Source organism: Aulonocara sp. 'chitande type north' Nkhata Bay, linkage group LG5 (genome assembly GCF_057382095.1).
Source record: "Aulonocara sp. 'chitande type north' Nkhata Bay isolate Kocher_YH1m ecotype deep benthic linkage group LG5, A_spYH_male_GT1.1, whole genome shotgun sequence".
NCBI lineage: Eukaryota > Metazoa > Chordata > Actinopteri > Cichliformes > Cichlidae > Aulonocara > Aulonocara sp. 'chitande type north' Nkhata Bay.
The window spans coordinates 29,533,734-29,550,056 of record NC_141348.1 but is presented as its reverse complement, the minus strand read 5'-3'; the positions used below and the strand labels follow the sequence as shown (position 1 = coordinate 29,550,056).

At 39.1% G+C, this 16,323-nt stretch overlaps 1 protein-coding gene across 7 annotated transcripts; it reads left to right on the top strand.

Moving 5' to 3' along the window:
* Positions 1-1,648: 1,648 nt before the first annotated feature.
* Positions 1,649-16,271, top strand: pbrm1l (polybromo 1, like). Of its 7 annotated transcripts, none has more exons than XM_086292849.1 (30): positions 1,649-1,777; positions 2,071-2,247; positions 2,403-2,500; positions 3,946-4,093; positions 4,262-4,408; positions 4,671-4,787; positions 4,997-5,065; positions 5,162-5,260; positions 5,339-5,424; positions 5,558-5,649; positions 5,736-5,952; positions 6,061-6,202; positions 6,364-6,449; positions 6,585-6,864; positions 6,967-7,072; positions 7,669-8,308; positions 8,754-8,968; positions 9,061-9,243; positions 9,397-9,554; positions 9,636-9,872; positions 10,500-10,645; positions 10,772-10,929; positions 11,248-11,431; positions 11,946-12,153; positions 12,245-12,443; positions 12,541-12,696; positions 13,455-13,616; positions 13,967-14,031; positions 14,320-14,533; positions 15,872-16,271. In XM_086292849.1, exons 2-30 carry the CDS (start codon positions 2,104-2,106, stop codon positions 16,033-16,035), a joined length of 4,920 nt encoding a protein of 1,639 aa, XP_086148975.1. In that variant the 5' UTR covers positions 1,649-1,777; positions 2,071-2,103; the 3' UTR covers positions 16,036-16,271. The 7 variants fall into 7 exon arrangements, with proteins under 7 accessions (XP_086148975.1, XP_086148977.1, XP_086148976.1 ...); XM_086292851.1 differs by having other exon boundaries at positions 9,058-9,243; positions 12,541-12,612; XM_086292850.1 differs by having other exon boundaries at positions 9,058-9,243; positions 13,455-13,583.
* Positions 16,272-16,323: the final 52 nt, after the last annotated feature.

Sequence of the window (16,323 nt, the reverse complement as noted above, 5' to 3'; positions counted from 1 at the left end):
CCTTCCCTGCACATGTCCAAACATCTCAGCCTTCCCTCCCTAACTTTGTCTGAACCCGAGCTGTCCCTCTGGTGTTCTCATATTTAAGCTTGTCCACTCTGGTCACTCCTAATGAAAATCTTAGCATCTTTAGCTCTTTCACATCCCACCATCTCCAAACCAAACATCATAGCAGGTTTTGCAATCAAACATATAAACCTTTCTTTTCACTCTTGTTGCTATCCTTCAGTCACAGATCACCCCTGAGACTTGTCTTCACCTACTCCAACCTACTTGCACTCTCTTCTTCACCTCTCTTGTGGACTGCCCTTTGCTTTGGATCATTCTCCCCATGTATTTAAATGACCTTCGCTACATCTGCTTTTTACAGCTTTACTGTTAAGCCTGTCTCCTTCTTATTCACACACATTTTCTGTTTTTCTTCTATGGATTTTCATTCTTCTTCTCACCAGAGGATACCTCCACCTATCAAGACTCTCCTCTGACGTTCTGACGTTCTCTATTCTTCTGTATCAACACTCTCAAAGCAAACATTGGATTGCTCTTTCTTAGCATGAAGCATATAAGCAAGCATATATATATATATATATATATATATATATATATATATATATATATATATATATATATATATATATATGCATGCTGATCATCACCTCTCTTCCTAACCTAGCTTTAACAACTCTTTCCCTTCTGTCTCCACAGTATGGCTCATCAACTTGATCCCTCTGTAGTTGATGTCATATGTTTGTTAAAATACAGGGACAACATACAGGGTGAAGACTCTGCTCAATGGTTCTAGCTCAGAATGCATTGTGTCCACTGGTTCTTGGGCTTGGGACTTCTGAGATATTAGTTCTCATTACCACTCCATGTTATGATGTTTGTACTCTGGTGATTCAGGTGACTTTGATTGGAGTGGAGGTGTCCTCTCCACATAAATCACCACATTGCCTGGTTTTATTTCTGTGCATTTCTTTAATCTTCTTTAATTTTTTTGGTTGCCAAGTTTGTGATGAAACACAACTGGGTGGGTTTGCAGTCTCTGACCCCCCCCCCCCCAAAAAAAAGTCATGAAAAAGGTTCAACCTGACCAAATCTTTAGGTCAAAACACAAAGAAGTGGTGTGGATACCATTGTTGCCTGACACCAAGAAAGTACTGAGTTCGAATCCCTAACTGGCTGGGGCCTGTTTGCGTGGGTTGCTTCTGGGTACTCTGGCTTTCTCCCACGGTCCAAAGACATGAGTTAGGTTAATTTATGATTCTAAGTGTAAATGGTTGTCTGTCTCCGTGAAAGACTGGTGACCTGTCCTGGGTGTACCCCCCACCTGGGTCAATTGTGATTTCTTATTCAATTTTTTTTAATATAAATTCTGTGATTGTTTTAAATGTTATTTGTTTCCCATGAATGTGCTTCTTGTTATGTAATGCTTCCAGAAGCTCCACTATGAAAAACCACTTGATCCATATGAAATTTCTTTTAGTATTTCAGTGTTGATTCATATAAATGTATGGCTTGTGATTTAAATCGGCGTGAACTAGAAATCAGTCAATCAATGAATCATATTCGTGTAAAAATGTTCGTTGAATATAGTACACGGTGCAGTATTACAGCTGGACTCTAGGGGTCAGCACTGCCTCGGTTGGCACTTTTGCCTCTGCCTTCCAAACACAACCTCAACATCCGGGCAGGAGTTTTCAAACAACACTGGCTAGCCGGTTAGCCGCTAAACATTTTTGCTCAGGGAATTACGGCTAACTTTTCTGAGATTTTGGTAAGACTTGTTTTTGAAATTTAAATTATTTGTTATTTTCCCCCCAGCTTGCGCGTATTTTATTGGGGGAGAACTTTATCGTTTTTAATTTACTCGTGTTGCAGTAGCATGCTAACTGCCGCTCGTTTGTTTGCTTTGTTTCATACATCCAAGCGACGCTAACGTTATCTGATTAAGTACTACTTTCCATTTTAGACTTTATAAATGAATAAAAAACCGACTGTCCTCTTTATACTAAGTTGATTGAAAATAAATTTACAGTGGCGTTATTATTTCTTTCTCTGTTTTTGTAGCCGTGGGCTAGCCTGTTGTTTAACCAGCCAGCGATGTCAGCGAGCTCCAAGCGGAGACGAGCTACTTCTCCCTCCAGCAGTGTGAGCGGAGGGGGAGACCTCGATGATGTCTCTTCCTCTACTCCTGGAAGTGGCAGAAAAAGAAAAAGAGTCTCCAATGTCCCTCCTGTGGATACGGTAAATGCGCCTGTGTGTGTGTGTGTGTGTGTGTGTGTGTGTGTGTGTATATTTTACATGACCTGACTTTAGCAAGGCCGATGTGATCTGTACGTGCCTTTGAAACCATAGTAAAAGTATATTGGAGTTTTAAATGCTTTCCCACCCCCTCTTAGATTGCTGTATGCCATGAATTGTTCAACACTATCAGAGACTACAAGGATGATCAAGGGAGGCAGCTTAGTGAAGTCTTCCAAAGGGTGCCAAAGAGGAGGTACTGTATCTGTTTGATATTACAATACTGAAGAGGAGTTAAGGTAATCTTTGCAGAAAAGCTAAAGCTTCCCTACATAGTAATGTTTAGAAGCTGCAAAAGACAAACACACAAAATGTGTACTGAATATATGGAATAATGGACGTTGCTATGAAAAAAGTATTTACCCCTTTGTTGTTTTATTCTTTTTAAATATCTGTCACAATTACATTGTTTGATATTTAATATTAGGTAAAGAAAGCCTGAGTAAATAAAAAAATGAAGATTTCATTTATTATGGGGAAGAAGGTTAGAAAAAAATAACTGGTCACCCTTTGTTAAAACACGAATTAAACTTTTAATATTGTAAAAAAAAAAAATTTAAACCTGGTTGTGCCACCCTTGGCAGCAACGGTTAGCTGCAAGCTGTGGGAAACGCAATCAAGTGTTCCCAAACGTCTCGGGGATTGTCAAGATGTTTTTTGGTAAATGTGAGCCTTTATGTTCTTTTTATACAGCAATGGTTTCCAGCTTGGAATTCTCCCATTTTTGTAGTCTCTTTTTTATTGTTGAATCATGAAGTCATCATGAACTTGTGACTTCCTGGACGAGTTGTTTCTCTAAGTAATATTGGTAGGTCAGCAACTCCGGGGAAGGTTCAATGCTCTTCCAAGTTTCTGCCATTTGTGGATAATGACTCTCACTGTTGTTTGCTAGATTATCAAAACCTTAGAAATGCTTTTGTAACTCTTTTCAGACTGATAGATGTCAATGACTTTGTTTTTCATCTGTTTGTTTAGTTTGTGGCATGAAATGTTGGTTTTTGACATCTTTTCCTACTCAATTTGGTTCAGTTTGATTGACTACTTATGGAGAGAAATTTACCTCAAAAGTGCCTAAAATATGATCCACAAGCATAAACTAAGATTTACAAATGTGTACAATGATTTGTGTGTAACGTTTGAGGACTCACAAACATGTGTTTTAATCCACACACAAATACAAAGCACTCTGACCACATGTAAAACAATTATACACATTCATACATTCAAACCTGAATAAATACTGATCATTGTACTCGTTGTGCACATTTGCAAGAATTAGTTATGCTTGTGGATTATTTGATTGGCATTTGCAACCCTTTTGAGCCAAATTTCTCCCCATAATTTCTTGATTCACACACAGGGCCAGAGATGGGTTTGGACAGTTTTTTCCCCTAATAAATGACATTTTCATGTAAAAACTGAATTTTGTATTTACTCTGATTATTATATATTTATTTTATGTTATTATGCCTATTTTTAAAATTAAATTGATGTGAAATGTGTTAATGTGACAAATATGCAGGAAAAAAAAGAAATGTTTTCACACTTTTGTAAAATGAATGAATAATGTTTATTGAACATACTCAATAATGTTGGATAATGTGAAAGTGTTTCAATTAGCCTGTTTTTTTTCTTTTTCAGGAATCAGCCTGATTATTATGAAGTGGTGTCCCAGCCAATTGATATGACGAAGATTCAGTATAAACTGAAGTCTGAGGATTATAATGATGTTGAGCAGCTTACTGCAGATTTTCAGCTCCTGTTCAACAATGCCAGATCATTCTACAAGGTAGGTTTTGGAGAACGACAGTGCTTTCTTTTTTCCTACAGGTAGCCTCTAAGGTTATAATAAATACACTATTACTTCAGCTTCATTATATAAGCTTTTACTTAGGTATGCATCTCCTAATGTAAACCTTATGTGATTGTTTATTTTGCCTCATGTTTAATGATTCAGAGGGACAGTGAGGAGTATCAAGCTGCATGCAAGCTTTGGGAAGTGTATTTTCAAACAAGGAATGAGTTTGTGCAACCTGGAGACAGAGATGAGGATGATGAAGATGGTGATGATATGGATAACCCAGGAATGGCAACTGAAGAGGAGGTAAGTCCTCATTACATGTAAGACTGAGTTGCCCTGTGTGTATGATTGCCAGTTATTAAGATAAGATAAGATAACCTTTATTAGTCCCACACGTGGGAAATTTGTTTTGTCAATTATTATTAGCTCAATAATAAGAAAGGGTTCATATTTCTTTATTGAATTTAAAAATATTAAAATCTGTTTCAGGATATTGCCTTTGTATTATGAAGAAATAGCACCACTGTGTGGGGTCAGAACTTATTTATACATATTTGTCTTTTAGACTTCAGCTGGAAGTTTGAAGGAAGTGCTGGAGCAACTTTTGGAGGCTATAGTCTCACATGCTGATCCCTCAGGGCGTCTGGTCAGTGAACTGTTCCAGAAATTGCCTTCCAAAGTGGTAAGTTGCACTTGAAATTGATTAACTGTTCTTCACACAAAGCATAATAATATAAGACAGGTTGAACAAAGCTTCACTTTGCGATTTTCTTACATATAGGTTTTTTTTTATTCAAGCCACTTTAGGAGTGTAAAGTCCAGTTGTTTTCCTGTGTTTGTGGTTTTGTGTACCAACTCCAGTCCGTTATAGAATTGTTCTTTCTTTTTTAGCATTACCCAGACTACTATGCCATTATAAAGGAGCCGATAGATCTGAGAACAATCGCTCAAAGAATACAGGTAGTCATTTTGCTTCCTGACCTTTAACCATTTGTTAATTTTACAGCTTCAGTGTGTTGCATTTCTAACCATCAAAATGTAATTTAATTTGCATAGATTGGATACTATAAAAATGTCAATGCTATGGCCAAGGATGTTGAACTGATGACCAAAAATGCTAAAACTTACAATGAGCCAGGATCTCAGGTTTTTAAGGTAAAAGTCCTTTTCTCAGTTTTCTTCTTTATGAGTTTTAATACTCTGAATATTAACAATTGCTCTTTTATTCTATAGGACGCCAACACCATAAAGAAAGTCTTCATCCAACGTAAGACAGAGCTTGAGCACGCAGAACCTACTAAATCTAGTCTTCGTATCAGGTATTAAACAACAGTATAACATTGCTCTTAGCGTTGTCTTTGTGTCAAATTAAATATGCTTGTTATACCAACAGAAAAATCTCATACCTTTAAGATATATATGGTGAATTGTGTATCTTGTGTTACTATTTAGAAATCGCAGGTCTGGTCAGGGAGATCGAATTTCTGGTGTCAGCGTAGCTCTACAGTATGGCTCTGAGAGTGAGGACGATCCTGTGCTCTCAGGTAATTCTTATCAGTTCATGTAGCAGACAAATTTACTTTGTGGCTGTGCAGAAAAAAGTAACACTTTGTGTTGTCGATGTTTGCAGGTTCTGTATGCTATGATGAGGGAGAGTCAGAAGCTGAGAGTCAGAGTTCAAGTATGGAGATGAGCAACCCAATCTTCCAACTGTACGAAGCTGTGAGGGGTGCCAGAAATAACCAGGGCCAGATGTTCTCTGAACCCTTTCAGCAGCTGCCCTCTCGCAGGGAATACCCTGACTATTATCAGCAGATAAAACAACCCACTTCTCTCCAGCAAATCAGGCAAGAACCAGATATTCATACCATATGGTATTTAAAAATGAACCCTTTTCCCACCAAATTACATTCCTGGGGGGAGTTTAAAAAAAGTTTTTTCTTTCTCCTTCTTAGGGCAAAGATGAAGAATGGCGAGTATGAAAGCGTGGAACAAATTGAGGCTGACCTCAATCTGATGTTTGAGAATGCAAAGCGCTACAACATGCCTAACTCAAGCATCTATAAACGGGCTTTCAGGCTTCAGCAGATCATGCAGGTAGCACCTTGTCAATCATTCTGTCAGGTTGTGCTTAAAACAGTTTTACCTGTACATTTAAAAGTCAAAGAGCACATTATAAAAGCACAATATTTGAAGCAGACTGTAGATAATGGATAATAATAGGCAAGGCAATGTACCCATCTGCCTGTTCTGTGTAGGCAAAAAAGAGGGAACTTCTAAGGAGAGATGACGAAGATGGGGACAGCATTCTGTCTTCTGATGCAGGGAGCGTTAAGAGAAAAAGGTATTATTATTTCTATTGATACTAATGCTTTTGAAATATAAAGTATTAAAATTGCAAACGTTGTTTATAATTTGTTTATGTTTTCTCAATGTCTCAGTGTTGTCATACTTTTATCTATTTTTAATTTTTGTCCAGCCACAAAAAAAATGTGAAAAAGAACCGAATGAAAGCCTTTTATGCTGCCGTGACCGAGGCCAGGGAGGCAGGCACAAATCGACGTCTGTGTGATCTCTTTATGGTTAAACCATCCAAGAAGGATTACCCTGACTACTATAATGTCATCCTTGAACCGATGGACCTGAAAACAATTGAACATAACATTCGCAATGAGCGCTATGCCACAGAGGAAGCTCTGATGGAAGACATGAAGCTAATGTTCCGCAATGCCCGGCATTACAACGAAGAGGGATCTCAGGTTGGGACTTTGACTCCTTCTGTGATAAAACTTAAATTTTTCTTATAGTCAAATTTATAACGATTTTAAGTCTTCTGACTCCCCAATTTCTGGTTTATGTAGGTATATAATGATGCTGACATTTTGGAAAAGATACTGAAAGATAAGCGCAAGGAGATGGGTCCTCCACCTGAGGAGGAGGATGTGGGATCTCCCAAACTGAAACTAAGTAAGTGGGAATGCTTGTGCATGTTGGTTGAAAATACTTCTGCACTTGTAAAATATTACCATGTAATAACACTGAGGTCTGTGTGTCCTTGACCCGTTTTTCACTAATTGGTTAGTCTTTAATTTTCAAAAATTAATTAATTTGTTGAACTACTTCTTTGCACTTTTTTGGGGGGGGGTGTAACCTACTATATAGTTGTTCCTCTTAAATTATTATCAGCCAAAGCGCTGCCTGTCTCGCTTAAAACAGCAGCTGTGGAAATCAGGGCTGGCTGGAAAGTTACATGGCTTAGTGGTTGGACTTGCACAGTATGTGAACAAATGCCATTAGTAACGAGTTGTTTCATTTCCCAGCCAGTCGGACTGTAGCTGCATATTATTCTCCTGCATCTTGTCTGTATCTGCTGTGACTATCTAATAGCGCAAAAATGTTCAAAAATCAACTTAAAAAAAAAGAACAAGAAAGGCATTTTTAAGTATTTCGGACAGTTTGAGCTGTATTGCTCTTTTGTTTTCTGGCTCTTTTTAGCTTCTGTTTCACATTTTTTTTCTTCTTTTAAAAGCTTTTTAAAACTAACATACATTTTTTATGATAAGGAAAGAGTGGTGTTTCTCCAAAGAAGTCCAAATACCTCACCCCTCTTCAGCAGAGGTTAAATGAGCTGTATGATGCTGTGCGAAACTTCACTGACCGCCGAGGTCGACGCCTAAGCACAATCTTCCTCCGTCTACCCTCTCGTGCCGAGTTGCCTGACTACTACGCTACAATCAAGAGACCAATCGACATGGAACGTGTGCGAAGCCACATGGCTGCAGGCCGTTACCAAGATGTCGACGCCCTGGTGGAGGACTTTGCTTTGATGTTCAATAATGCCTGCATATACAACGAGCCTGAGTCTCTGATTTATCGGGATGCTTTAGTGTTGCACCGAGTGTTGTTGGAGACACGGAAACAGCAAGAGGGAGGGGAGGAGTTTGGCCCTCCAGCTGTGGGTCTTCTGGTGCGAGAACTGATCAGGAACCTGTTTGTATCCGTGATGGGTCACCAGGATGAAGAGGGTCGCTGCTATAGTGACTCACTGGCTGAGATTCCTGCTGTTGATCCAGCTGCCCCTGAAAAGCCGCCGCTTAATTTTGATGTCATCAGAATGAATGTGGAGCGCGGTCGCTACAGGAGACTCGATGTCTTCCAGGAACACACGTTTGAAGTGCTAGAGAAGGCAAGAAGGTTACACAGGTATGGGAAATTATTATGAGCTTGGTGTATTATTTTTTTTTCTTTAATTGTTTATCCATTAAAGTAAAGTGCATTTGCTTTGAGCGGTTCACCAAGGCTTCAAAAACCAGAGAAATGGCAAATGAAAATGGGTGTTCACAACATAAATAAATGTCTGACAATGCTAAGTGGTTAGAACATTTTTACCTTGAAACATTGCCTTTGTTATATTTTCCATTTTGTAAAGATCAAACATTTTGTTTGTGTGCTGCTCTTCAGGAGAAATAAAAAAAATGTATATGCATTAAATGTAATCAATTTTATTGTAAGCAAATCAATGTTTATTGTTAAATATGTGGCTCTTCCTAATAAATGAGTCCTGTTTTTACTTGCTTTGCTACACTAGGTGATACAACTCAAATGTGTGCCAGTGTTTTCTTATAATGAATGTTTTTCATGTTGACAGGACTGACTCTGAGATATTTGAGGATGCAGTGGAGCTACAACAGTTTTTCATCAAAATCAGGGATGAGCTGTGCAAGAATGGCGAGATTTTACTGTCCGTTGCACTCAACTACACGTTAAAACACCTCCACAGTGACGTAGACCAGGAAAAGAGGGAGAAAATTCCCAAAGAGATTGAAGAGGACAAACAAAAGAAGGATGAGGATGAAAACCAAGGTGTGTAAACTTATAGAAGACATGCAGGAGGTGTGAAGAATATTAAATGTGGTTGTGGCATTGAATCATGACATGTTTCTCACCTTAAGAAGACGAGAAGCCCGAGGACCTGGCGGGAGAGGCGTGGCAGTCAAAGCCAGAGCATGTGTACAGTCAAGACTGCAGATTTGAAAACAGTACCTACCACGTGGGGGACTTCGTCTATGTGGAGCCGTCAGAACCAAACCTCCAGCCCCACATTGTCTGTATAGAACGTCTTTGGGAGGATGAAGCAGGTAGCCTAACTTGAAAATTATAGGAAGAATTATAGAATTACATCATGATTTTAAATACTTCTGTTTCTGCAAGTTAGCTGATTCAACATCTTGATTTTGTTTCCATTTAGTCAGTATATTTTGCTAAAAATAGATTGTGTTTTATATATGCAGGTGAGAAGTGGCTCTATGGCTGCTGGTTCTACAGACCCAGTGAAACCTTTCACTTGGCCACACGCAAGTTTCTGGAAAAAGAAGTCTTCAAGAGTGACTACTACAACAAAGTGTCCATCAGTAAGGTTTTGGGCAAATGTGTGGTCATTTTTGTGAAGGTGAGAAAGTGAACCACATATTGAAAATGGTTTAATTTAAGCCGCCAAAAGTCCATTGTCTAATTACGAATCTTTCTGTAGGATTATTTCAGAATGCAACCCGAGGGCTTCAGACCTGAGGACGTTTATGTGTGTGAATCCCGCTACACTGCCAGGAACAAGTTTTTCAAAAAGATCAAGATTTGGGCCATGCCGGAGAGTTCCTTTAAATTAGTCCCTCGGGAGGCGCCTCTTCCTGTTGTTCGTGTAGCCTCAATGTTTGTGAAGCCTGACCAGGAAAAACCGGTGGCATATACAGTCAATGGCTTTGTAGAGAAGGTAAGGTGAGATTGTATATTCTAGGCTTTGAACATATATAATGTTGCTTTTAGAAGAATATATATCTATAGAGATATATCTATATAGATATATTTCAAATATATCTATATAGATATATTTATCAGGGTGACCGTGGTTCAGGGGGTTGGGAAGCTCATCTTGTAACCAGAAGGTTGCCGGTTCGATCCCCAGCTCTGTCTATCTTGGTCGTTGTGTCCTTGGGCAAGACACCGATGGCCGATGGAGCGATATGGCAGCCTTGCTTCTGTCAGTCTGCTCCAAGGCAGCTGTGGCTACAACTGTAGCTTCCCTCCACCATTGTGTGAATGTGAGAGTGAATGAATAGTGGAATTGTTAAGTGCTTTGAGGGTCTCGAAAGGCACTATATAAATGCAATCCGTTATTATTATATATAATAATAATAACGGATAATAGATATAAAAACTTAGTCCTCGGAGGAAGCCAGCCCAGCTTTACCCGCCCCGCCCTAAGTTCACTACTCCAAAAAAACGAAACAGTTGGCGTTAATTTGAAAGCATGAACTCATAAACTATTAGCACACTGATAAGGAGCCTGTTGATTGTTTTCCATATAATAAACACCTGAATCCTCTGTCTGTTTGTTTAGGAGAGAGAGGATGTCCCTACGGAGATGAGTGGAGCTGAGCCCGGCTGCCAGTACTATGAACAGTTATGCTACAAAAACATGTGGTTTAAAGTGGGAGACTGTGTTTACATTCAGTCTCATGGATTATCAAAACCTAGGGTTGCCAGGTTGGTTGACATATATTATGCTACATTGACACCTTTTGAAATAGGGCCTTATGTGTTGATTGGGGGTGTTTAGATAAGATGGAGTTATTAGCTGTTAGTAACATGACTTCCTGTGCTGGGCTATAGGATAGAGAAGCTGTGGCTACAGAATGGAACTACATTCTTCTTTGGACCCATCTTCATTCACCCTGAGGAAACGGAGCACGAGCCCACGAAGATGTTTTACAAGAGGGAGGTGTTTCTGAGTCATTTGGAGGAGACGCTGCCCATGACTTGTGTCATAGGTATGATTTTGAAAACTTACCAAAGATTTCTTGAGTCAGCTCATTTACTCCTCGTGTAATGCATTTAAATGAATTGTGCACTAAAGAAAAAAATAATTTTGTTTTTCTAGCAGAAAACAAATTGGTTAAATGGCAACCTCATAGACTTGAGAAATAGGTTTAGATAAGACAGACAAAAGTGCATTTCCCAGAAGGCCATTTCGTGTATTAATGTTTAAATGAACATTAAAGCTATAATTTTAAACATTTGAGTCACCTCAGAACAAGTTTTTCATCAGCAGTCTTTTCTAATCTTTATTCTGCCTGTCTGCTCTCCAGGCAAATGTGTAGTGTCTTCCTTTAAGGACTACCTGTCATGCAGACCCACCGAGCTTTCAGAAGACGATGTACTGCTGTGCGAGAGCCGTTACATTGAGAGTGAGAAGATGATGAAAAAGTTCAAGGGTCTGAAACGCTTCTCGTACTCTTCCAAAGTGGTCGAGGATGAGATCTTCTACTTCAGGTCTGTTGGTTAAACAGAGCACTTATTAGGATCATAGATGGTATAAAGGATGGATGTAGCCAACAGGAAGTTGCCAATAAGCTTTTTTTTGTGCTTGATATTGAAATTAACTGACTACACCTATATTTAGAAAACAGTCCAACCTTTTGGATCAACTTTAAAACTAACCAAACCTGTGAGCACTGTGTGGGGATTGAACTTACTCTATTTTGCCCCATTCAGTAAAGCGGAGTGGAGCTGATGAGTGAGGGGCGGTCTGATCTCATTGGCTGATTCTCGTTTCTGACACGAATAACGATCATAATGGACTTTATGTTTTACTCAGGATGACCTGAAACTGCACTGGTGAAGTTGCCCCCTGCTGGGAATTGAGTAGAACGTTAGCTTTGAGGCACATGGGCTTCTCTTTTCAGACCTGAAGCCACAGCCATCTTTTATGCTCTCTATGATTCTGATTTAAATTTAACGATTAGCACTGAGGTGCTATGATGTCTGCTTATTTTATTCCATGTAGAAAATTAATAGTGCCACAGAAGGAAGCATCACCAATTTTGGACAAGAAGATAGATGAGCTTGAGGTTAAACTGGCAGATATGGAGGATGCAGATGATGACATGGAAGACATGGATGAGGATGAGGAAGCTCCAGAGACACCTTCTTTGCCTCAGATGCAAACCCCACTTACAAACGACATGGATGTCATGCCATACACACCCTCGCAGGTCTAATTTTTTTAAACCATCTGTTCCTTGTTTGAAAATGTTGATGTTTTTTTTTATATATATAAACTTGTGTCTTTGCTTTTCCATTTAGACCACTCCTAAGGTTAAAGGCTTGTCAAAGAAGGAAGGGGCCAAGAGAAAGATCAACATGAGTGGTTATATCCTCTTCAGCAGTGAAATGAGAGCAGTGATAAAAGCTCGTCACCCAGACTTTTCCTTCGGGGAGCTGAGTCGACTGGTAGGCACCGAGTGGAGGAACCTCGAAGCTTCCAAGAAGGCAGAGTATGAAGGTCAGATAAAATAATTAAATGAATACAAATATGAATCTATTTGAACTTGTGCTAGCAAAACCAAAAAAAAATAAAATCACATCTTTGGATGTTTCAGAGCGTGCAGCCAAAATAGTGGAACAGCAAGAGCGTGAGAGGCCACCTCAGAAGCAAGCTTCCCCAAGAGCAGGTACCCCTGTAGGGGCACTGATGGGGGTGGTACCTTCGCCTAGCACTATGGGAATGATAAACCAGACCATGACACCTGTGTCAGGTAACCCCTCTCAGAGACAGCACGAGTGTTTGACAGCAGGAAAAATGAGGCTGGACTGAATTAAAGACAGTAATCCTGTAATTTTCTAACACTTGAAAAGAAGTTTATCTCAAAACGATGTTGTTATTGCAGTTTTTCCTCTTTATTTGCTGCTATTTGTTTGTAGTTTTGTCATCAACCTTCATATTTTATATTGCATGACGTGAATTGCATGAATATTATTTTTTTTAACTATGAATGCCTTTTGTTAATATTTCATTTCCCATTCATGCTTGTTTTGCTAACATTCTCAAACCCATATGTATTGTCTGCCCCTTTCACACGAAACCTTCAATATCAACCATCAACTGTGTCTATTTATCTTTGCCGATGACCATGTGTGGCTGGAGGCCAACATTTCTTTTTTTGGAAATGTAATCAGTGCAAGAATGAGCTGACTAGATTTCAGTGGTCTAAGGTCACTGTGATCTTATCTCAGGAATTCCCATGCTAACAACAACATTTCACACAGTGGTGGAATTTTATCTCCCATACGGTCATCTTTGCCGTTCGGAGCTCACAAATGAGGAAAAAATGTAGTTGCATGAATGGTAGAAAGTCTGCAGACATGCGAAAACTTTTAAATTAACAGCCCTTGTGGTTTAAGGTACTTGTGTGAAAGGGGCCACTGTGTGCAGTAGTAGTGCATGTTATTTTGGTGTCAGCTGCATGTCACTTATGCATGGATATGTTGTCCTCTCCTCACACTTTTCCCAAAGGCATGATGGGAGCTTACGGTCCACCTTACATGCCAATGCAGGGCCCCCATGAGGGTTTGCTGAGTGTGGCCCCAATGCCACCTCACCCTACAGGGGGTCCTCACCTGCCTCCTCACCATCTCCAGCAAGGTATGCCCGGGTACCCTGGCATGCCTCATCAGGGTAAGGGCCACTGTCCTAGCCGCACCTGCTCAGTCACATCCAGTCGTGTCTCTCCTGCTGGAGGGGGTTTACCTGGTCCACAGGCTGCAAAGCCTGATCTACACACTGAGCAGTCAAAGCAGTCTCTTCTAAAGTGCTCTCACATTTCACACTTAAAATATACAAACAAATATATGAAATTCACACATGGAATGCATGCAAAACTGATACCAAACCACTAACGTTCAACTGGTAGTTAAAAAAACTAACATTTCCATGAGTCATTATAAAGCTTAACATAAAATGAACAAAAACAAGAGTTTACCACAGTTACAAAATGCACACAAGCTAAATATTTTCATTTACAACAGGGATGATGGGTACTGGTATGAATGGCATGGCGGGAAGTCCTGCACAAGGAAACTTTATTCAGCAGGTGAGCCTGAGTGCAGAAAAACCCTGGCTGTATAGGTGTTATTTCATATTTCTATATAGTTTATATTGGTGTTTTTAACTGTTCAAGAAAATATGGATTTTGTTTTGTTTCCTGCATAATCAGACATCACCTGCTTCAGTTTTACTAGCAAGTGTGTATATATAGGCCTATTATTATTATTATTTTTTTTTTTTGTTTGCAAATAATGATAATCAAAATGATAATTTAAATTATGCATTCTATGTATCATCTACATACTAACAAAATGTTGTCATTGTGTGACCTTAGCCTGGGATGTTTAGCCCAGGACAGCATGCTCCTCCACCCTACCCTGGACAAGGACAGTTAGGCCAACCCTCACATTTGCAGCCCACCACTCCCATGTTTGTGGCTCCACCACCAAAGACTCAGAGAGTGCTTCACTCAGAGGCCTACCTGAAGTACATAGAGGGCTTAAATTCAGACTCCAGCACTGTTAGCAAGTGGGACCAAGCACTCAAAGGTAGGTTCTTTGTTTTTACTTTTATTTCTAGAAAACTCTCCATCACTGCTTTTTTTTTTTTTTTCAGTTGCTTTGTCTTTTTTTTTTCTTTTTTTTTTAACATTTTTGTATTTTTAAGCTCTGAAGAGTTATTGCAACAACTGTAAAGACTGCATTTTGCTCTGAAGTTTTTTTTTTTCTTATGTTAAAATTATGTCTAAGTCATTGTCACAAAAATTAAAGCAACATAATAACACCCCTCTGTAAGAGGTTGGAAAACTGAGAGGACCAGATTCCTGTAATACAAAGCAGGATTTCGGCTTGTCTGAGAAACTTGAGGGTTGACACTGGGTTTTCAGTGCAACGAAGGTGGATCACCTCCTACCGGGGTAGAGCGCCATGGTAACTTAGGTTAGGTTCCTGATTAGAGGTCAACATGTATGAAATCAAGAGGGGAGAGAGAGTGGGGAAAGACACGCAGTAAAAACAATATTTAAATTAAAAGTTCAATTATAATTATCAGACTCAGTCATGTCTTAATGAGAAGAGTTGTGATTATAAGTATGGTAACTTCTCTCAGTCCTACATTGCTGCCAGCTTTCCTTCATATGGGTTCAAATGGGCAACATTTAATTAACCGAGCAGTTTTTTTTCCTGTCTTATTGACCAACACACTTAAATGGCACACTTTTAATATGTTAATACTCTCATACAAATGCTTTCATTTTGTATTGTATGTTTAACCTATTCATATTTTTACTATAGTATAACTTTTATAAAGTTCTTTCAACCAAGAAAAAAAAATCAGCTACTCTCCAGTGCTATTTACTGATAAGTGATATTTCTGCTTATCAGTAATTGTAAATGATTACATGCTACCAGTATCAACCCTTTCATGGGTACATTTAGGGGAAATAGCTAAATGATAGCTTCTGATGCACTGTAGATGATGAAATCCACAAATCCTTTTTTTTTTTTTTTTACATTTTACATTGATGATATTATGAATTGTTCCACCTTTCAAAGATTTGACCTCTATGGGGAGCTTATTTTAGAGCCAGTCATGTTGCTGACCTCCTTCCAATCAGCCTAATTAGCTCTGAGGCATTCAAGCAGGAGCTTACACAATACTTTTTTCCCCCATATGTGATGCTGGCCTTACATGATAGGAATATATTTCTAAAATGTTGACTGTGTTGCCTTAATTTTTGCATTAAGCCCAAATTGTCATTTCCCAGCATGTTTACCAGTTTGAGTGTGTGCATATCTTTGTTTTTGTTTGCTTTCAAAGGCAATAGTGAACATTATTTGCCTTTTGAATAATCACACTTAAGGAGAAATATGCGTTTCCATTAACAGCGCAAAGGCGAGATTCTCACCTGACCAAAGAACAAGAGAGTCGGCTGCCAGCTCACTGGCTGAAGAGCAAAGGAGCCCACACCACCATGGTGGATGCACTGTGGCGTCTGCGTGACCTGATGTTAAGAGACTCTCTGAACATCTGTCAGGCTCACAACCTGTAACCTGTTGAACTTACAGACCACTCTGCTCAGTCACTGCTCTTATCCTCAAGTCACAGAGTTTAGCTTGTAGACCCTAGAAGTAATATTTTATAGTGAATCATGAGCAATTTTATATTTATTAGCTAACAGTTAATTGTGTGCTGCATTTCATTTTTTTTATACCATTTGGATGAATAGTTCTGCTAAACCTGTGATTTTTGGCTTATTGGTGCAAATAAATTTGTCAATACCCCAAATAGACTGTGTCCTCTTTTTGTTGATGGTGTTTGTTTGTTTTTTTTTTTAAAT